This window comes from Oreochromis aureus, linkage group 1 (genome assembly GCF_013358895.1).
Source record: "Oreochromis aureus strain Israel breed Guangdong linkage group 1, ZZ_aureus, whole genome shotgun sequence".
In the NCBI taxonomy this organism is placed as follows: Eukaryota; Metazoa; Chordata; class Actinopteri; order Cichliformes; family Cichlidae; genus Oreochromis; species Oreochromis aureus.
This window is the reverse complement of record NC_052942.1, coordinates 14,683,421-14,705,278: the sequence shown is the minus strand read 5'-3', so window position 1 is coordinate 14,705,278 and position 21,858 is coordinate 14,683,421. Positions and strand designations below refer to the sequence as shown.

The 21,858-nt window shown below is 40.4% G+C and overlaps 2 protein-coding genes across 2 annotated transcripts; one reads left to right on the top strand and one right to left on the bottom strand.

The window, feature by feature from the left end:
* Nucleotides 1–1,010: 1,010 nt before the first annotated feature.
* gatm (glycine amidinotransferase (L-arginine:glycine amidinotransferase)) lies at nucleotides 1,011–5,417 on the bottom strand. The gene is made up of 9 exons (XM_031728853.2): nucleotides 5,233–5,417; nucleotides 4,143–4,361; nucleotides 3,845–4,040; nucleotides 3,501–3,691; nucleotides 3,139–3,276; nucleotides 2,755–2,919; nucleotides 2,583–2,646; nucleotides 2,366–2,482; nucleotides 1,011–2,252 (listed from the first exon to the last, which is right to left on the bottom strand). Exons 1-9 carry the CDS (start codon nucleotides 5,299–5,301, stop codon nucleotides 2,140–2,142), a joined length of 1,272 nt encoding a protein of 423 aa, XP_031584713.1. The 5' UTR covers nucleotides 5,302–5,417; the 3' UTR covers nucleotides 1,011–2,139.
* A 4,142-nt stretch (nucleotides 5,418–9,559) lies between these two features.
* On the top strand, nucleotides 9,560–20,354 carry LOC116311732 (very long-chain acyl-CoA synthetase-like). Its single transcript, XM_039608484.1, has 10 exons — nucleotides 9,560–10,116; nucleotides 10,810–11,019; nucleotides 11,102–11,260; nucleotides 12,336–12,460; nucleotides 16,329–16,523; nucleotides 16,795–16,885; nucleotides 17,023–17,221; nucleotides 19,234–19,331; nucleotides 19,414–19,544; nucleotides 19,656–20,354. Exons 1-10 carry the CDS (start codon nucleotides 9,639–9,641, stop codon nucleotides 19,830–19,832), a joined length of 1,863 nt encoding a protein of 620 aa, XP_039464418.1. The 5' UTR covers nucleotides 9,560–9,638; the 3' UTR covers nucleotides 19,833–20,354.
* Nucleotides 20,355–21,858: the final 1,504 nt, after the last annotated feature.

Sequence of the window (21,858 nt, the reverse complement as noted above, 5' to 3'; positions counted from 1 at the left end):
GAGGCTGCAGATGTCAACCATAACAATACTGTACACCAAAGTGTAAAACATGACATTTCCTGTTCCCACTAGGTGGCGCTGTCCCTGGTGTCAAATATGGCAGTTGAAATATGTTCAGGGGAGGAGCCTTATCATATGTGTTCTCTTTGGTCCAGGTCGGAACATGTATGACAGAATGAGAGGCAATAATATTTTCATGGCGAGTCATCGAAATTCGCCATGGCGCCACGGCCTCACCGTGTCCCGAAAACTCAAAAGCTCCGCAATTTAACATGGCCCAGGTGTGTAGTTGACACTGACCAAAGATGAAGCTTATGCAATCAAATCCCAAGGAGGAGTTCGCAAAAGTTCGAGGCATGGAAATGGCAAAATTAGAGCCAAAATGTCACGTTCACTTCCAAATGGCGGACTTCCTGTTGGGTTTAGGACATGGCCATAATAGACTTTCTTGTGCGTCTCCTAACGTTAGATATGTGTTCCGAGTTTTATACATGTAGGTCATACCCATCTCGGGGGCTCGCGTTTCTCATTTTTCTAGGTGGCGCTACTGAGCCAATTTTCCCTGGACATGTCTACGGACATTAAAATACGTAAATTTTCACCAGACCTGACGCGTGTGCAAAATTTCATGAGTTTTTGAGCATGTTTAGGCCCTCAAAAGGCCGATTCATTTGCCGTAATAATAATAATAATGATAATAAGAAGAAGAAGAAGAAGAAGAAGAAACGGAGCAGATACAATAGGGCCTTCGCACTGTCGGTGCTCGGGCCCTAATAAAATATAATGTATAATTAAAATGGAGTTTGCATGCTCTCCCTGTGCCTGCGTCGGATTTTTCTCCCACAGTCCAAAAATATGCTCAAGTTATCTTAATTGGTTATTATCTAAACTGGCTGTAGGTGTGAATGTGAGAGTGAATGGTTGTCCAGCTCTCTGTGATAGCCCTGTTACAGACTGTACCCTCATGATGGATGGATGGATGGATGGAAATGCAAATACAGAATCACAGCTGTGTCACACAACTTGCTTTAATTTATTAACATTGCACATTACAAAACACCACTAGCATTCCTCTGCTGAGCCACAACGTCCCTTTAATTTATTGTTTCACAATAAATATCAAGACAGGCTAATGCCTTACATCCCACCCTGTCAGCGGCAAAGGAATCAAAAAACAGAAATCTTCACAAGAAAACATCTTCCATCCTGAAGACACAAAAAGCAGCCAAGCAGTTTTAGTGAGAATGACTACTAGCATATAACTGGCCCAGATTTGCAATAGGAGAAAACAGCAGAGGAAAAAGGTATACAAAATCTGATATGGACCACATACTTTCATGCATTTGGGAATTGTTGGGAAAATCCAATAAAGAATACGGAAAATATAAACAGAACTTTTTTTTCTCCTTTCAATAAACTGAAAACTTTACAAAAATAATAAGCGGTAAAAAGAAGTCAATATTGTTTAATGACCTACATAAAAGTTTTATACATTTATTTAAATAAAAAAATGTTTTGGTTTCTTCTTTTTGAAAAAGGTAGGATCGTGGTTTTAAGGTTTCATGAGGAGGCTTCCCTCCTCCTGTGCCCTAATCTGATGACATTCACATACCAAATTGTACCTTGTCCTCAAAGCTTTGGCGTTCGATGTAAAGGCCATAAACACTTCAACTTCACAACAGCCAGGCCAGAAATGCAGTTATTATTGAGATCACTGATTCAAGTGATGTTCATTTGTTGCTGTTGAGATTATCCAGTATATTCTATTTGTCTCCAAACAAAGCTGTCTGCAAAGGCACTGTGATGTGCAGCAATGTCAAATCAAAACAATCCATAAATATTTGTTTACTATATAAAGACACAATCCGGTGAAGGCTTCGGTGCCACCTGTCTTCGTTATTCCTCTCCATCACTTGTTTTTGCCAGTTTAAAGAATTCAAACTTTGAGTTTCAGCAGGCGACACCTGAATACACATTTTTAAAAAGATAGGTTTAAAGATTGCCTTTTTGTTTAGGAAAGTTTCAGCCTTCGTTGACTGATGGGTTAAAACTGACTGATAATAAAAATGGATTATTGCAGTGATTCCGGACTGAGGCTTTATATTCAAAGCTCAATAAAACTGCCTGTTTCTGGCAAGGCTAGTGAAAGTAGGACTGCAGGGTACCACGGCGGCGGACATCGGTTGTCCAGCAGTGGAAGCCACCACCCAAGGAGTTGGCATGGCGAATGTTCACCTTTATGGTCTTGATACCTGCATTTAAACACACACACAGTTATGGAGCATTTTTTCTTATTTTTTACTGAAATTGAGTTTATCTAAAAATAAATAAGGTGATGAAAGTGGAGGTGCTTATAGAGGCTCACCGAGGTTCTCAAACATTTTCTGAATGGTGGTTTCATTGGCGTCAACCATGACACGCTTCTCATCCAGCATCAGGACGTTCATGGACAGCCATTTGGAGGACATCCACAGTGGGTGATCTGCTCAGCAAGAGAGTGGGGTTTTTTCAGTAAAAAAAACAATCAAAATATCATCTTTTTTTGTGAGTGAAAGAAAATAATTTTTGCCTTGAGTACCCACCATCAGGAATCAAAGGTATTGGTGGTTTTACAACTGTCCAGCCAGCCTTCTTGAACATGTCTACCTGATGGAAAAGACAAAGAGCACTGGTGAGTGTGGGCCACTCTGTGGTGGTGGTGTGTACAAGTGTACCCAGAAGAGGGCAGCACAGCACTCTCCTGCCTTTCAGTACCTGGCGACATGGGCGATCTGGGTTTGACAGCACGAGTCCTGGCCCGATGATGTTAAACGTGGCATCAATGTGCATGGGGTTAGGGTCTTTGAAGGAGATTATGTGGACCTTGTAGGTTGGCGCCAGATGACGCCGCATCCACTCAATTCCCATGTAGTTTGTAACCTGAATAAAAAGCAGTGTGAAAGGAGAGGTTTTAGGGGCTTATCCAAGCTTCACATTGATATTCAGAGAAACATTCTTTTTAACTGTAAGTGCAGTGGATAAAAGACAGATCTATATATGCGTGTGTGGGGTTTTTTTTTTTTTTTTGGATGTGACTACCATTTCAGCATAAGATATCACCCATAGGATGTCATAAGATAAGCAAAATATCCTTCATACCTGGCTCCTCTGAACAAAGAGGTCCGTCCCAGCTCGAATAAAGTCAGCAGCATCGAAGCAGGGCTCGTGCTCCGTGGTCACAAACTTCCCCTGAGCAGCTAATTTGTGCCTGTCTTCCACTGTGCGGATGGGATAATCCTGAAGGACACACACAAAAAGAATTTACACTCGTTTTGAGATATAGGGGATAGCCTGCTGTCACGCTATCATGTACAGAGTAATAAAAAAGTTGATGCAGAGAGCTTAGGTGTGCTATAAAGAACATAAACAAGGTGTTTAGGTGTTAATGCAACTTTGACTTAAGTCCTTGCCTTGAGAAATGACCACCTGGCTATGTTACAGCTCCCAAACTAAGGCCTCACCTGATCATACAGATCGTCGGCCATTGTTGGTTTAGGAGCAGTGGTCCACTTTGCACCTTTTCTGAAGTACTCCTTGATTAAAGGTCTGTAGGCTCGGTACTCAAAGAAACGAGCCCTCCACGCCATAGGAGCCTCGATGATCTCGTTTCCCACCACTAAAAGGATGTCTCTGGGCATGGCCGCATACATTCCTACAAGAGGGTCAACAGCAGAGAATTACTTTACAAAGACTCATTTATAAGCTGCAGTGTGATGCATTAACACCTTTATGTCACACATACACTGAGAGGAGTCATGAAAAGTGTACTGCTCAGCATTACCGGTGCACTTTTCTGTCTCTTTACCTGATGAGGTGAAGTCTGGTGTTTTGTATTCCACAGACCAGTCGAGGGGTTCTGGCCTCTTCACGACGACGCCCTCGTGACGCAGAATATTGCACATTTCTTCAATCTCAGCAACAGCTTTTTTCAAGTGGTCCGCAGGAAAAGACCGGCCCCCATACTTCTGGTAGAAGGGCCAGTACTTCTCATATGTGTTAGCCTGATGAGAGGTTTGCAGCATAACAACATGGAGTTAATCTGACAGCTGAGAGAAATGACGAGGATGCTTTGAGTCAAAGCATCTTTTGAGAGCATTGCTTACTTTCACTTCCACAGTGAAGGGAGGCACGTGGGCATTTTCAGCTCGCCCCACAATCACCTCCTCCAGAGGGTCCCATTCATTGTAGCTGCAGACTGGGCATTCCTGCTGAACGGGCTCAGTAACATGTTCCTCTTCAACTACATGCTGTGGCTGTGCAGCTGCTGCACTTGAAGTGCTTTGGAGGGTCCTCTGCACCCATCCGTTCACCGCCCGGCCAAGCTGATAGAAGTGAAAACACATAAGATTTTTTTTATATATATATATTTTGCTGAACAAAAATTTCATGTACGTTTGCATAAAATCTTTGGATTTAATAGATCTTTTTTTCCCCTTTTGGGTCAGTTTAGTAGATATTTACACTATGTGCAGTAACAGATCGGTCTACATGAAATTTCTATTTAGTGGTGTGTTTATTTTTATTTTTATTTCAATGCCCCCAGCTCACGTAGAAAGCGGCTGATCTGTGTGTTAACTGATAACACATTCAGGCTCCTTGGGTTTCAAAGCGAAAAAGCTTCCGTGAGGTTGATTGGTTTGGTGCCAAAGTACACGTTTTATTAAGAAGCCTTATCTCCACAGATAGGCGCTACAGTGTGGCCTCCGCTGGCTCGGGAACAGCTTCAGTGTCACTGAGTTTGAGAGCGCATCTGTGCCAAACAGCTGTTCACTGTCACTCAGGCAACCAGAAAAAGAAAAAAAAAGCTTTGTCAGCAGTTAAGAAAATCACGCCAGTCACTGGAGGAAGATTTCTTGGAAATAATCGGTGCAATTACGATTTATGTTCAAACAGCGCTGGATTAAAAAAAAAATATCTTTCCATTTTCCCTCAGCTTCATTTCTGCAACAGTCACCTCCAAACGGGGTCATTATGACTGCTTCAGCGCTTCTAGTGTTAATTAGACAAATAACAAATGAACAAACCAATGAAGTGCAGCGGCAGATGTGAAGAGAAATGCCAAATTTAATCATATTTATTCACTTTCACTGACTTTGTGCTTTATAACAAAACCGCCGCTTAAAAGAAAAGAGAGAGTGAGCGAGCGTGCGAGAGAGAGAGACACAGAAGACATTAAACCACCGTAATACCAACCATTGCTCCGATCAGATGGGCAGCCTCGGCCCCCCTGCTACCTCCTCTCAGGCATCTTACTCGCAGCATTGTCCAACGTAATAGTGAGTGTGTCAGTGGAATCAAACGGCAGCGCAGGATCCACCTCTCAGTGTGCTCATGAATGAAGACGCCTCAGCTCAAAGCCAACTTTATAGCAGTGGGACTACGTGCCTCTTAGACCATTGGTCGCTTTTATGTTGTGGGGCAACGTGACTTGAGGAAAAACGCGTTTCTGAAACACAATCCCTTACGCCAGCACATTCTTATCAGGTGGACCAGCGCCGTTAAAAGTTTCCGTGAACATCTGAAAAGCGCTATTTTCATTGGGCAAAAATATACTGCAGGCTTGTAGCGGGTTTGTGCATGATGCAAACCTGCTGCAAACCGGTTGTCGGTACAAATATAGATTCTCACGTGTGAGCATTATTATTATGATTAAAAAATGAAATGAAAACGATTTTTTGTACTTCAGTGCACAGGGGTGCATCTTCTTTGCTTCGGCACACAACGCATTAAAAACAAATAAAAGCAAGCAGCCCACCACTGTTTTAAGATTTTATTCAGCTATTAAACGAGGGTTAAAATGTTTTTCCTTTTAAAGATCTCTTAACCCCGCTTATTGTTCTAATTACAAAATAAAAGCATGAATGGTGAAAAGTATTTTTAAATGAAACAAAGTGAAACCAGTACATTGTTCCCAGCTCTTGAGAGCAGTCCTACTCTTAGCGACTAACAGGATTAAGTTTGTCATGCATGCTCTATAAAAAAAGTAAAAGTACAAGATGCCTGTTGAGATCAGTATCAATCAGTCATTCACAAAGCGCCTAAAAGTGTGAAAACAGGAGAGGCCATGTTCATAGAGGTTGGCTGGGACACCACATGCTTCCCTGGACTGTGCTCACAAGAGTTTCACAACCTGGAGACCTCAGTGACCCTGGATATTACCTTGCTCTCTAAAAAGAAATCTCTGGCTGATGCCCAAAGTTCAAAGGATATGCTCTGATGATGCCTTCAGACACCCACCCCTATCCCCTCTATCCCTTTGCGACAGCATCATCCACCAGTCTAAAAAAGTCAAAAAGACAATTTTGTGACGAGGTATTAGAAATGCATAGGTATGTCAGGCTCCATTCATGCATTCATTATCAAAAAGGTGTGGGAAAGCATTGAAAGAAGTAGATAAATGCACAGCTGGTGTACAAAGTGCAGCGAGTCCCTGAAGTCTGCCTCGTGGTTTAAAGGAGAGGTAGTCTAGCACGTACAAACTCAGGAACCTCAGTGTGGTCTTTTTGGAGCATGCTGGTTATCTTTAGTAGGCTTTTGTACCTTTGGACAGAGCCAGCCTGCACACTAGCGTTTTGCACACCAATCAAGTATTTCTTTTTCTTTTTCTCTGACCTCATTACCCCTTTGTGGTTGTCAGATGTCTGTCTGACCTTGGTACCTTCGTGCACACATAATCCCATCATTGATTGCTATTGCACGTACTGTTCCACTGTACCTTTTGATCATCAACACAAACAGACTGTCTATATCTTTGAACTCCTCCAGTAAACACCCCACCTCGACAAACCTCAGAAGAGGACTTTGAATTGTTTCGTTGCCAAAAGTATGCAGAAATGTTTCTTTACCAGACTCCTTAAAAATGTAGCAATCCTTCTCTAATATCCATCCACATTTTCTCTGTGCAGATTTAGTGGCAGATAAATTGATATGATTATGAAGAAAAGACGACCGCGGACTATCTGACCAAACAATGACTGGACTGAGTTTTACCAAAGTTCTTCTTCAAGAAAGTCATCTTGGGGCACATATTTTGAATACCCTATTTAAACAAACTTTAATCCTCTGAGGTCAAACCGGCTGGAGGGTTGAGGTGAAACAAGTTTCAAAAGGCAAAAATTCCATTAGTTATTAGGGCGTAGGGTACTTTTCATCATTAAAGATGGCAATGAAATAAATAAATGTGATAAAAGTTATTAAAAAATATATTTTTTTAACATCTTCTGAGGCATGAAAACATTTCCCTTAAAATCTTTACTCATCTTTTACATGTTCACAAATCTGCACAATAGAGCAAATAAGAGTAGCCAGCAGCATAAGAGTAAACATTGTTTAATATTCAGTTGTGATTTCAATGTTTATGATGTTTATGAAGTTAGGGGGAAAGTAGAGTTATTCCCTACCCAGTCCTGTTTTATTTTTTTTATATCTTAAGCAAGATGTTGGGAAGTGAAAGGCTTCAGCAGCAGCAGACTGCTGACAATGAATGACATTTGAATGCCAAAACAGAAAAGAGCGCCACCTGCAGGAATTTTACAACAGTTTGCAAAATGCTCAGACTAAACAAAGAAAAATCAACAACAGTTACAACACAGACCGACATAGGGCTGCGTGTTTAAACTTTATATACGTGTGTGTGAGTATTTTTGTATGAATATGCAATCATTAGCACGCAGCATGTTGGCCACAGGACCAGAGGCAAAGATTACAAAGACAAAGTATCAAATATCAGGTTACACATTAGATAAAGATTCAGATAAGAAATATACCTAATTTTATAATAATACAGCAACTATAAAAGACTAGACTAGTGGTTCCCCAAACTTGTTTTCTTTTAGCAATGAGCAGTAAATGAGTGTTCCTGTCACAGACTGTAATAAAAAAGGATGTAGTCACCTGGACTGGAAGTTCAACCAAATACAGGAGTAATTTATACTGGTATTGTTTCTGAAGTATGGAGGATTGTCGGGAAATTTACGTATATATTTAACAAAATTACAGTATTTTTTTCAGTTAGAATAGGAGTACCACCTGGAAACTTCAGAATTTCGAGTTTTTGGTTTAGACTATATACAGAGAGAAACAGATACTTTGTTGCAGCTATGACATTTGCTCAGTCCAGCATAAAAGCTGGATATTCATGAGATATTCATGTTCAAACATCGCCATGAATCAGAGATGGTGAAGGAGAAGTCCTGTGTTGATTTGAGATGGAATGACCCAATATTCTGTGAGCAGAAGAAGGATTTTTTCACTCATATACTCACTGGCCACTTTATTAGGTCCATTTTGATAGTAAAAGGTTGAACCCCCTTTTGCCTTCAGAGCTAATTTAATTCTTCGTGACATAAACTAAGGTGCTGGAAACATTCCTCAGATATCCTCATCCACGTTGACATGATAGCGTCACATAGTTGCTGCAGATTTGTCAGCTGCACATCCATGATGTGTATTAATGTGCCCAAAGTGTGCCAAGAACACATCCCAAACCATAACACCACCAGCCTGAACTGTTGATACAGGCAAGATACATCATCATTTTCATTTCATTTAATCTAAATTCTGATCCTACAAACTGACTGCAGCAGCACTCATCGGACCAGGGAACATCACTCCAGTCACTGAGCTGACTGGAGTGGCACACGATGTGAGCTTCTGCTGCTGTAACCCATCTGCTTCAAAATTCAATGTGTTGTGCATTCAGAGATATTATTCTACGTACTTTGGTTGTAATAAGAGTTTGTTTGATTTCCTGTTGCCTTCTGATCAGCATGAAGCAGTCTGGCAATTTTCCTCTGACCTTTGACAAGGTAAGGTATTTTGGGCCAGAGAACTCATTAGATAGTTCATCTCTTTTGAACTATTGTCTGTAAACCCTATAGACAGTTGCATGGGAAAATCTCAGTAAATCAGCAGCTTCTGAAATATTCAGATCAGCCTATTTGACACCAACAATCATGCCACATTCAAAGTCACTTAAATTACTTTTCTTCTCTATGCTGATGCTGAGTTTGAACTTCAGCTGCCTAAATGCACTGAATTGAAGCCACGTGATTGGCTGATTAGATATTTGCTGGTGGGCGTATATTCATCATGTGACTCCATGGATGGCGCTTAAGCCTTAATTGATAACTCGGGTTTAATCACCAAACTGTAGGCTATATAAACAAATAGCATATTTTATTTGACTCTTTGACTAATGATGAAGCTTCAGTCAGGATACAAACCTTAAACTTGACTTCTACACCCAGTGAACACCATCCATTCAGACAAGATGTTATGTTGTGTAGCACGTACCCACGCCACCCCTCACATGCCACGTTAGAAACCCCCCTAAAACTTTGTTGTTCTCTAAAAGTTGCTCTGTCAGCTACAATCTAGAGAGCACGTCCTACTTTGCGCGTTTCATTGGCGTCTCTTACAGTAGCTGCTGCTGCCGCTCTCACTGATGTGATTCCAAGTACTTGTTTTTCTTATGAATTTTCGCATTCTTTGAAACAAACGCTCCGCCCCACTCAGCAAAACCCTCATCTGCAACACTCCCCATTTTGCAGCAGGGGCTTCACATTTTTCTGTCCAAGCTTTAAAAAAAAGAGATCACGATGGAAATATATATTTCAATCATTTTAGCAAGTCTCCTCATCATACCGTTTGCACTCAAAACTTTTTCCCCCTATGTCTGGATGGACATTGTGTATTTCGGGGATCTAGTGCGTATTTTGGTAAAGTTTGTAGCGAGGCGCAGAAGGAGACCTCTCTTCTTTGTTTTGGACCGTTTTTTGGAGCAGACCGAGGCGCATCCAGACAAGACGTTCATAGTGTTTGAAAATGAAAGCTACACATACGCTTGCACGGATAAGAGGAGTAACAAAATTGCAAACGCGCTACAGTCTCACGCTGGGTATAAAGGTGGGGACACCGTCGCGCTTTTTATGGGGAACGAACCTGCCTTCTTGTTTACCTGGCTGGCTTTGGCTAAACTGGGCTCCCCTGTAGCTCTCCTCAATCATAACATCCGCACCAAGTCTTTGCTGCACTGCTTTAATTGCAGCAAGGCTAAAGTGTTGATAGCAGCCGCAGGTATGCCTCCATGTGCTTGCTTCAAAGCTGTTTTTTTTAATTTTATTTTTACATTTCTGCTTTTTAAGAAGCTCAAATAGTGTCAACCACCCCTTTATCTTTTGATCCACATATTCAGGTATTCAGTACAGATTTTAATTAAACCGAGCTGTAACTTTGAACTTGTGGAGTTGGCTTGGTTTTCCTTGCCTCCAACAAGGCTTTACAGTAGAGGTGAGATCAATTCATATATTAATAGGACTGATAGTGGTATCTGATCGATACTAGTGCAGTAGGATTGATGCTTTGTTTCTATCCACTTCAGCCCTGAATTATGTGAAATGAAAAAAAAAAATACCTCAAATGTGCTGGCATTCATGGCTATTTTATTTGTAACCTACAACACTTTTAAACAGAAGCTGACTTGAAATTCTTTAGAAACAGGCATGTTTACATTCCGGGTCTCCAAAAAAACCCAGTTTCAAAACACGTGGAAAGCTGAAAGGTCTGTTTTGTTGTGTTAACTTATTAATGTGAAAATTAGAACCATTAAAATGTGTTCAAAATTTTTCAAAGTTGATATCAGTATTGGTATCAGGATTACTGGCCCCGTATTTGCTTGGAATCAGATTGATACCAAAGTTTGCAGTATTGCATGACACTGCTTTGCTTGTCTTGCTTTGTCTTATGAATGTGCTTTATGTGCCTTTCCAGAGCTAAAGGAGGCCGTGGAAGACGTGCTGCCCTCCCTGATAGAGCAGGGTGTCACTGTCCTCCTGATGTCCAAACACAGTGACACGCCTGGAATCCAGAGCTTCTCTGATGAAGTCGAGGAGGCATCGGATGACCCCATCCCTCGATCCTTCAGGTCACACATCACATTTAAAAGTCCTGCAGTTTATATTTATACCTCTGGAACCACAGGTACGTGGCAGGACTTTGTCCTTTTGATCACATTAAAAGTGTCATTCAGTTTCAGACTTTGCGGCTTGTTATATCTCTGTAGGTCTTCCTAAGGCAGCTGTGGTCAACCAGAACCGCATCTTAACAGCTCTGGCTGTGTTGTCATCAAACGGTGTAGTATCTAGTGATGTCTTCTATCTCAACCTTCCTCTGTATCACACAGCTGGATTTGCTGTTGGGTTCATTGGCACGATTGAGACAGGTGAGGTGACTGAGCAGTAGCTGTGATTTAGAGTTAAAAATAAGACTTTGTGAGAGCTGGGTTCATCCTCTACTGAGATAGCAAGCGCTGTTTAGTTACATCCCTGTACAACTGTGAGTCCACAAAGTGGACTGCAAAGTGGACTGCATTTGGGCTCCAGATGTAAGCCAGTAGTTTTTAATGCAAACAAGTCCAACAATCCACATTGGTTTGCAAGCAAACTGGTTGCAGGTATGGCATTTTGTACGATAAAATCAAGAAAATGAAGCAAAACTTGGTTTTATTGTACTAAAATGATTGGATTCATTTATAATTAGAGTAGGCCTTCACACAAATTTAGTGCATAAATGTAATGGACAGTTTTTCGTCAGATTCAGGTACACATTGCTGCCATAAGGTACTGACACACAGTAGAATCTGTGTCTCCATGTCTGATGATTTTATAGTTGTAATCCATGGATTAAGTGATTAAGAACATTCTCCTACTTGTGCTGTAAAGCTAAATAAACCACCCAAATCCCAAATGGATTAGCTAAAACAAATGCATCATCACAAGCAGTTGATTTCTCTTGAACCACAAGTAGACACCGGCTGTGCTCCCTGAAGATCATGGAGATCTTCAGGGAGCTGAGAGTACATAGCAAAAATATATATATTAAAAAAAAGTACAAGTGAACTCACTTCTGCTAAAATAAAAGTGATCCCCCTGCGCCGTCTCTCTTTCTTGTAACCCTGGTGGAATCCAAGTGAAAGAGCCTTTTGTCACTGTGAACCTGTAATCTGAGCAGATCCTATAAAACACCTTTTTTTTCTAAATAGGCCAAGGTTCACAAAGCTCTTATATGTTTGGGTAAGCAGCCACGTTGCACGCTTATTAGGAGAGATTCAGCACTGCCCCGAGCAGTCACTGTTTAGTTATTTAGCACATGCAGTTATGTGGCAGTGAATTTAATCCTATTGGATTAGATGGAGTCACTATTTCCATAATGATTTAATTGCCTCTCATTTCTAGATGAATTTGCATATGCATGCATTTATTTATTCAAGTGTAATAATGTATTTTTCTGTCTTTCAGGATCAACTATAATCCTGAAGAGGAAGTTTTCTGCCTCTCAGTTCTGGGATGACTGCAGGAAACACAACGTGACTGTTATCCAGTACATTGGAGAGGTGATGCGTTACCTCTGTTGTGCACCAAAGGTAAAGGATTCTAATAGGCTCCCACTTGTAACAGTTAGAATGTATTAGGATTGTTTAAGGGGAACAGTGCGTTTGCAGTCAAAGCATTTTGAAGACTGACAGTATTGTGTAACTAGGACACAGACAGAGTCCTTGTGATGATTTTTTTTCTTCCTGTGCAAAAGTCTCAAGCCACCAAAGTGATTAGGTGCTGCTGAATAGGTGTACCTCTCCACACAGATTTGAATAAAAAATTTAAAATTTGGATTCATCACTCCATTAAGACTTGTTACCACTGATTTTCAGTCTAGATCTTTTGTAATTTTCCTTCTTCTGACCTTCCTTAAGAATGGCTTCTTGTCAGGCACCTTTACTCTGAGACCTTTCTGGTCAGGCTTCATTGAACAATAGATGGATCAAGTGAAAGGTCAGATGTACACTACCAGTCAAAAGTTTGGACATACCTTTTCATTTAATGTTTTTTCTTTATTTTCATGACTATTTACATTGTAGAGTCTCACTGAAGGCATCAAAACTATGAATGAACGCATCTGGAATTACGCAGTAAACAAAAAGGTGTGAAATAACTCAGAACATGTTTTATATTTTAGATTCTTCAAAGTAGCCACCCTTTGCTTTGATTACTGCTTTGCACACTTTCGGCATTCTCTCGATGAGCTTCATGAGGTAGTCACCTGAAATGAAAAGTCAAGGAGTTCCCAGAGATGCTCTTGTTGGCCCTTTTGCATTTCACTCTGCAATCCATCTCACTCCAAACCATCTTGACTGGGTTTGGGTCAGGTGACTGTGGAGGCCAGGCCATCTGGTGCACCACTCCATCTCTCTCCTGCTTGGTCAAATAGCCCTTACAGAGCCTAAAGGTGTGTTTGGGGTCATAGTTCTGTTGAAAAATAAATGATGGTCCAACTAAACACAAACCAGATGAGATGGCATGTTGCTGCAGGATGCTGTGGTAGCCATGCTGGTTCAGTGTGAATTCATTCAATTTGAATGAATTCCCAACAGTGTCACCAGCAAAGCACCCCCACACCATCACACCTCCTCATCCATGCTCCACGGGGGGAACCATGCATGTAGACACCATCTGTTCACCTTTTCTGTGTTGCACAAAGACTTGGGAGGTGGAACCAAAGATCTCAAATTTGGACTCATCAGACTAAAGCACAGATTTCCACTGGTCTAATGTCCATTACTTGTGTTTCTTGGCCCAAACAAATCTCTTCTGCTTGTTGCTTTTCCTTAGTAATGGTTTCTTAGCAGCTATTTGACCATAAAGGCCTGATTCGCACAGTCTCCTCTGAACAGTTGATGTAGAGATGAGGTCCTGTTAGCTTGCAATTTCTGAGTCTGGTGACTCGGATGATTTTATCTTCAGCAGCAGAGGTGACTCTTGGGCTTCCTTCCTGGGGCGGTCCTCATGTGAGCCAGTTTCGTCATAGCGCTTGATGGCTTTTGCAGCTGCACTTGGGGACACATTCAGAGTTTCAGCAATTTTCCAGACTGACTGACCTTCAGTTCTACAAAGTATTGATGGACAGTCATATCTCTTTACAGAGCTGATTGGTTCCTGCCATAATATGAATTCTGACAGTTGTCAAATGGGGCTGTCAGCTGTGTACCAACCTGACTTCTGCAGAACACAACTGATGGGCCCAACACCATTAAGAAGGCAAGAAATTCCACAAATGAACCCTGAAAAGGCTCACCTGTGAAGGGAAAACCATTTCAGGTGACTACATCATGAAGCTCACTGAGAGAAGGCCAAAGGTTTGCAGTGCTGTCAACAAAGCAGAGGGAATCTAAAATATAAGACATATTTAGAGTTATGTATCAATTATTTCTTTGCTATATAATTCCATATATCTTCCTTCATATATTTGATGTCTTCATTAAGTATCTACAATGTAGAAAGTAGTAAAAATAACGAAAAACCATTAAATGAGAAGGTGTGTCCAAACTTTTGACTGGTTGGTTCCATGTTAGGTTTTTTGGTGGATTTTTTTCTTGTTTCTCAAGGGCATAATTTTCAGATACTGTTCATAGTTTTTGTCCTGCCACCTCTTCTTTTGACCTTCATTTGTCAAGTTTCCTCAGATTTCTTTTAAGAACACACTGCACACCATCCTCAGATATGCCAAGATTTTAGCTAATAGCTCTTTGGGAATCACTTTTTGGTTCAACTAAATAAATGGGAACAAACTGTGGTTTTTGTGACAGACTGCGAGCAACAAAGTACCTAAAGTTAGAAGTTAAAGTTGTTTTGTCTGCTCTGTGTAGACATGAGACTGCTTCATCTGTCGTGTTAGGTGTCCTTTTATGCTTGAATGATTCCTATGTCAACAAAAAACCCAAAAGAAAAACAAACAAAAAGAAATTCTGGCTTCTTGGAAACAAACTATAAAAAAATGGGGGATAACTCGAGACTTTTTCATAGTACTGTATTCCAGCTTCTGCAGCACTGTTTTGATAATGTGATCGCTGAAAGTGGCAGTACTAGGGCCAAACATTGACCGATTGCAGGGATTTAAGGTGGACTTCTTCTTACTCAGGGGTGTTGAAACTTGAATAGATAAGGCCTTTAAAATAATAATTTCTTGGACAGCATTTACCTGTAACTGTAGTTAAGTTGTGAAGAATTTATCATGTATACAGTAAACTATGCATGCTGCTGTTTGAAATGTGGTACTTTAACATGTATATTTGGTCCAATAACTTTTATCTGCTGCTGAAAGTCACATTTGTAATGATTCTGGAGTCTGCAGCTCAAATAAACTCGCAGGAGTCGCTGGCTGGGACGCTTACGGGCACCACGCCTCGTCTCTCTCAGATACTGTAAAACTTGCTCTTCAAGACAGCTGCAGAGGCAGAATACTGGGAACTAGTTGCAGCAAGTTGCTGCTGAGGCCTATCCAGTCAGAGATAACTTTCCAAATCTGTACATTCCCAAAGCTCAGCACAGCTGGCTTACCAAAATAGAAATCGTTAAATCTCAACTATCGGGTTCCAGGTTTCTGCGCCAGTATCTGCGGGGTTCTGAGCTGCAGAACAAGAATCAAGCTGTTTTTTAAAATATCACCACTAACTGCATGTGTTTCTGATATTTTCAATATGTATTTGTATTTATTTAGAACTACTGTAAACAGTCGTGTATACCATTCAGAGTATTCAGTTGCATCACATGAGGCGCGGTCTCATTTTACTGCGTGACCCTGCACGAGCCCGATGAGGTGGTTTGTCTTTATCTGGTCACCTCTAGGAATAGATGCTGGCCTTTACTTAAGACGGCCATATCAAGTAACTTTGCATACCAAATCTTCTTGTATCTAATTTAAGGGTCAATTTTATTTCAGCAAATGATATTTCTTAGAAATTACATGTACAGTACTTAAAGTGACGAGTACTGTTCAATCCAACTGAAATATTTTTGTTGTGAGTCGGATTATCACATACTTACAGAAATTAGGAATTAAAGGCCTAATTAGATGTCTGATGTCTTTTTAATACAAGACATCAGTGTGCTCATAAAGTCTGCAGTCTTCATTGCTATTCTCAAATCCCTTAAAAATGTTTTTGATTAGTTTCTTTTGTTTTAGAGTCAGTTGGTACTAGTGCTGCTCTGTGATTGATACATACATGGTGTATTTATCTTTTTGTATTAAGGGCGAAAGATCACCAGAGATGGCGATTTGCTGAGTGCCCATGGATACACACATTTCTCAGCTAGTTGTTATCTTACCCGAAATGGCAACTTTAAAAACAAATTAACTAAGCTCATGGATAGTTTAAATTTTCTTGAATAGGACACTATGTATTTCTGCCGCACTCGCAAAAAGCCTCACATTCTTTATTTTTTTATTTCAAACTACAGAAAGACAATGACAAGGACCACAAAGTAAGACTGGCCATTGGCAATGGCATCAGGGCAGAGATATGGAAAGAGTTTCTTAACCGCTTTGGGAACATTCAGATTCGAGAGTTTTACGCCTCCACTGAAGGAAATGTGGGATTTTTGAACTACGTGGGGAAAATTGGAGCCATTGGACGAGTCCACTTTTTTCATCGGGTAAAAAAAAAAAACAACAACAATCATTCTTTAATCTTATATGTATGGAACGTTTTCAGATTTACTAAATATTTAACAGATTGTCTATTAAAATAATTAATCTTCGAAAAGTGTGCAAGCAAACCTGACAGATTAGTACATGTTATAAATTAGCTTGATTTTATGAACTATTTAAAGTATTTTCTTTATTGCAAAAAGAGATATTATGTGCGTAGATAGTACTTTTTATGTTGATTTAATATTGTATTGAACTCATATTATCCTCCTGTAGAAGCTGTTCCCTTACACCCTTGTTAAGTATGACACAGAGCGAGATGAGCCAGTACGAGATGCTAACGGCCTCTGCATTGAGTCGCGCAAAGGTAAAGAATAACTGCAGTTCTTCATGCGAATGGCACATCCATCCATCAATCCATCTGCAATGGAGCCTGGACTCCGTCCCAGCGGACACAAACTCTCTGCGAGTTACGTGCATCATCTTCACTTTTCTTTTTTAAAGGTGAACCAGGACTGTTGGTGTCAAAGATCACAAACTTAGCCCCGTTTGCTGGCTACGCGCAGAATGAAGAACAAACTGAGCGGAAGAGACTTCGCAATGTTCTCAAGAAGGGCGATCTTTATTTCAACACGGGAGACCTGATGAGGATCGACAAAGATAACTTTATTTACTTCCAGGATCGTGTAGGTGACACATTCAGGTACTGAACCCACCGTGATTTCATTTGGAAAATTCTTTTTGTTTACAGAACTGATTTTCAGACTCATGCATCAGCCTTATTATTCAAATACAAATGTGACTTCAACAAATGGATGAAACATAAAGAGGTGGCTGACTTTCCACTGTTAAAAGCATAAAACGCCTAATTCTAACGGGCTTTATTACAAGATACAGTGAGTGAAATAATTATTTGATTCTTTGCTAAATATGTTAAGTTGGCTCGTTTTAAAAAAAAAAAAAAAAAGAAAAAGAAGAGTCTTCTAATTTTTATGGTATTTTTATTTTAATGGAGAAACCAGAATACCAGGCAACTATTTAGGAAAGAAAATATTGCATAAAAGGTAAAAATTGATTTGCATGTCATTAAGTGAATAAGTATTTCATCCCCAAGCAAAGCATGCCTTATGCCTGAGTTATGCTTCAGCAGGTAGTCTACGTCATAATGCCATAACCTTCCATGTAACCTGGTGTGCACCTGCAGTCTTCACCTTGGAGGGTTTCTGATTACGTCATGAATTATGATGTACTTTTCCTGCAAAAGTCTAAATCGGGCTTTAGCAGTTGGTGGAGTAACCCTAGTTCCCAACCACAGCAGTGAGATGTTTCTTGGATGATGAGATCTGGATTTTATGGTACATGGCCCTGTGCATTTGCCCTTCAGTGTGGTGAAGTCATCCTGTACCCTTAGCAGAAAAACAGTCCTAAAGCATAATGTATCCACCTTCCCTGCTTGACTGTGAGGATGGTGTTCTTTGGCTCATATTCAGCGTTTCTCTTCCGTCAAACACGACTGGTCGAGTTCATGCCAAAGAGTTCAATATTGGGTTTATCTGATCACAGAACATTGACCCAAGCCTTCTCCTAGTCATCTAGTCATTGTTTACTGGAAAACTTACAATGGTCCTGTACATGTGCCTTCTTTGAGCGGGCACTGCAGGATGTCAGTCTATTATGGTGCAGTGTGTTTCCAGGGGTGTTCTTGGTGACTGTGTTCCCAGATGTCTTCAGATCATTAAGAAGCTCCTCCTGTGCAGTTTCGGGTTAATCCTCCATTTTTCTCAGGATCATCCTCATCCCACAAGGCATAATCTTGCATGGTGCTGCAGATCAAGGACGACGGATGATCATTTAATGTTTCTTCCATTTCTGAATAATCGCAGCAGCAGCTGTCACCTTCTCACCAAGCATCTTGCCGATGGTCTTGTAGCCCATTCCAGCTCTGTGCAGGTCTGCATGATGTCCTTGTCCAAGACGTCATTTAACAGTTCTTTGGTTTTGCTCGTGGTGGTGGAGAGGTTTAAATGGAAGAATTTGATTCTCTGGGCAAGTGTGCTGTACACATATGAGCTGAGATCAGGCGTATGTGGAATTGATAGAATCAGTGTGTTCACTCAGTGATGTGCAAATCAATTTCTAACTATTATGTAATATGTTTTTTTGTTGCTTTTTTGTTACTATTTTGTCTCTCTACATGAAGCTCAAACTAACATTAAAGATTAGAGACTGATGGGGTTTTTTGTTGTAATAAAGCAAACTTACAAATTCAGCATGGCATCGATTAATTATTTCCCCCCACAGTATGTACGAATATGAATGCTGCAAATTACCTGTTTATTTAAAAAGAAAAAAAGTTGAAACGAAACAATTTATTATCCTGATTATGTGTTTCATTTTCTTCAGTATTTTAATCAAAAGTCTTTTGCTGTGAAAACACAACCTGTGATTGTTACACAGCACTCTTTCAAACTAAATTTCTTTTTTTGTGTTTATTTTAATTACACAACCCGACCGTTAACAGTAATACAGCAGTTTTGTGTTGACAGCAGATTTACAAGTGGTACAGTAATTGTTGTATAGGACATTTACTTGTTGTTCACAATACTTGTCAGGACTTTTTTTTTCTACATGCATGAACTTGCACATTTTAGTTTTGCCTCTGGTAGACCAGAGACCTGCAACAGACATGAAGTTGGAACTTGTTTGAGCCCACAGGTGGAAAGGTGAGAATGTTGCCACGACCGAGGTGTCTGACATCTTGACGATCTGTGATTGTCTCAAAGAAGCCAACGTTTACGGAGTCCAAGTGCCAGGTGATTGTTACTTTCTCCGTATTTTTTCAGCTCACCATGATTTCTATAAGAATATCATCACCACCTTTGTTTTGCTATGTAGGCCATGAGGGGCGGATAGGGATGGCGGCTGTCACTCCGAAGAAAGAAGTCCAGTTTGATGGACGTAAAATATACAACCATGTGGTCAGCTGCCTGCCCTCATATGCACGTCCTCGCTTTATAAGGATACAGGTAATTTAATTTTCAGTTTCAGTTTAGGATGAAACACCAGGCATGTTTTAATTTTTGAAAAGAAACAGAGTTATCATTGATCCAATATTGATGTGATTCCTTTCTGTGTAGAGCGCTGTGGAAGTAACTGGGACTTTCAAACAGATGAAGGTAAAATTAGTGGAGGAGGGGTTTGATCCAGGACGTATCCAGGACCCTCTTTACATCCTTGATGATAATGCCAAGAGCTACGTACCACTGACAGCTCAGATCTACCATGCCATCATATCAGGAAGCACAAAACTATGAGCGGGCTCTCAGTTTTCACCAGATGTGCAAACTTTTGGGGTAATTGGTATTTTTAATGAATAAACTTCCAGCTCAGGGAAGAAACACACACTTTTCAATAATGCTCTAGTTGGTTAAATCATATTTTTTTAAGGCAGCATGTTGGGCTCTGTGTACGATTCACATGTTAGGAGTTAAACAAGGGGAGGGGTTTGTCATGCTATAAATGTGTATTTACTCGCACGCTGACTTCTGTTTATGCATGTACTTTTTTCAGTGTTGTGTTCATGTGTTATGGTACGGCAATTGCGGTGAAGAAACACTATGGATAGATGGTGTAGTTTGCATACTTTATTTCATACTTATTTTTTTATGTACTTCAGAAGAATTATTTGCTTTTCTTCAAGTGATGAGTACCTCATGATCATTTAATACTTACAAAATTATATATTAAGGGGAATGATATTAATGCATTTTATATTAATGTGTCTGTAACTGTAAATGTGCATTGCTTTCTTCAGAATTAAAGTTAAGCCAGAAGCAGTTTTCGCTTGTGCTTGCTCTGATTTTGCTCACCACAAAAATTTCAGATGTGACATGTGACGTGGAACAGTCACTAGGTGGAGACAAACACTGCCTGAGCTTCACTCAGTGTGGTTGAAACACAGAGTAGCAAATCAGCAGTCAGTAAATTAACTTCAACATCTAGAATTTACTCCCTTTTCTGACTGTGTGGGAACCACAGATGCTGGGTTTTCCTCACGTTCGGCCACAAAATGCTGATGTTGAGCAATAAACCTGAGTTACTGTGGCAATTTTGGTTAATCTCAAGCTGTTTTGAATGTGGAAGCAATATGGGTGTTATTGGTTTACCAAATCATGAAAATCAGCACCAGACTAAATGTGGGGGAGGGAAGGAGGGAGGTTGTCTATACACATACATGCATTTCTGCACATTTCTCTGAAAATGGTGAAGTACCATTTTCAAGGACAGGATGGGTGAAAAAACAGCCAATGCTTTATTACTGTGTAACTGTTGTGTAATGTTTCTTTCTGCCTTATCTGCTTTTATGTTTTTATGATCAGTTGGCTGTGTTAAAGGAAGGTGGCTGGAGAGCCGCACAGGAAGTAAATCTTTGATATAAATCCTCTGTTAATGTTTTCAGCTCATTATTTGGCAGCCACTGGACAAGACCCACTTGACCTACCTGTCTTTGCCAAGTGTGAAAATTGCAGAAAAACAAGACCATAATTATTCCACTGTTCATGTTACTTTTGGAAGCACTGGAGTGCAACTCATGGAGATCAGATAGTCCCGAGCTTTCAGCTCATCCAGCAAAACGAGCTGTGGTGAGGCATCTAACTGTCTGTCCATTTGTAGTTCACAAGAATCACAAATATCACAACTAGTGGTCAGAATTTAACCAAACTTGCACACATTAGTCACCTAATGGGTCCTCATGGACACTGTGCTGAAGCTCAAGGTCACATTTATAATCTGACAATCTGATTACTTTGATCCGAGCCAGAGTCATCAAGAGTTTTACAGGCTTCATACTGACAATGGTTTTATCCACCATCTGCCATACACACTAAAAGTAACATGGTTCAGACAAGGAGCCCTCCTGACACCTTTCTTTGATTTACGACAGTAGCATTCGCTGTAAAGCCATTAGGTTGACCAGTAATTGACAGATATTGTTAAATAACATAGTGAAACATGCTTATGTACACTATGTTTACACTTTCTACACCTGGTCCAGGTTTCAAAAATTCCTATTGTTTATGCATCAACTGGGTATTCCATATGAATCATGGATGGAAGTTTGCATTTGGTGGAGCGCCATTAGAATAGAACCACTGTTTTCAGGAACTCTGAGAGGAACTGAGAATCTCGGAAAAGGCAACACAGTGTTAGTTTGTTCATGGAGATGCAATGGACTCATCTTCCATGCGGAGAGGGAATATGCTGGTGTGCAGGGTGGGTGGAGAATGAGCAGGCCATTGAACTTTCAGTTGGTACTGAGTTCTGCAGATAATTGTGAGG

Bases quoted from the DNA above. Each gene is read 5' to 3' on its own strand.
- gatm (XM_031728853.2), bottom strand. From the start codon at position 5,301: ATGCTGCGAGTAAGATGCCTGAGAGGAGGTAGCAGGGGGGCCGAGGCT. The intron at 4,362-5,232 runs GTTGGTATTACG...CACTTCTATCAG, and splicing joins CCCATCTGATCGGAGCAATG to CTTGGCCGGGCGGTGAACGG. The intron at 4,041-4,142 runs GTAAGCAATGCT...ACCTCTCATCAG, and splicing joins CCTTCACTGTGGAAGTGAAA to GCTAACACATATGAGAAGTA.
- LOC116311732 (XM_039608484.1), top strand. From the start codon at position 9,639: ATGGAAATATATATTTCAATCATTTTAGCAAGTCTCCTCATCATACCG. The intron at 12,461-16,328 runs GTAAAGGATTCT...TTCAAACTACAG, and splicing joins ACCTCTGTTGTGCACCAAAG to AAAGACAATGACAAGGACCA. The intron at 19,545-19,655 runs GTAATTTAATTT...CTTTCTGTGTAG, and splicing joins CTCGCTTTATAAGGATACAG to AGCGCTGTGGAAGTAACTGG.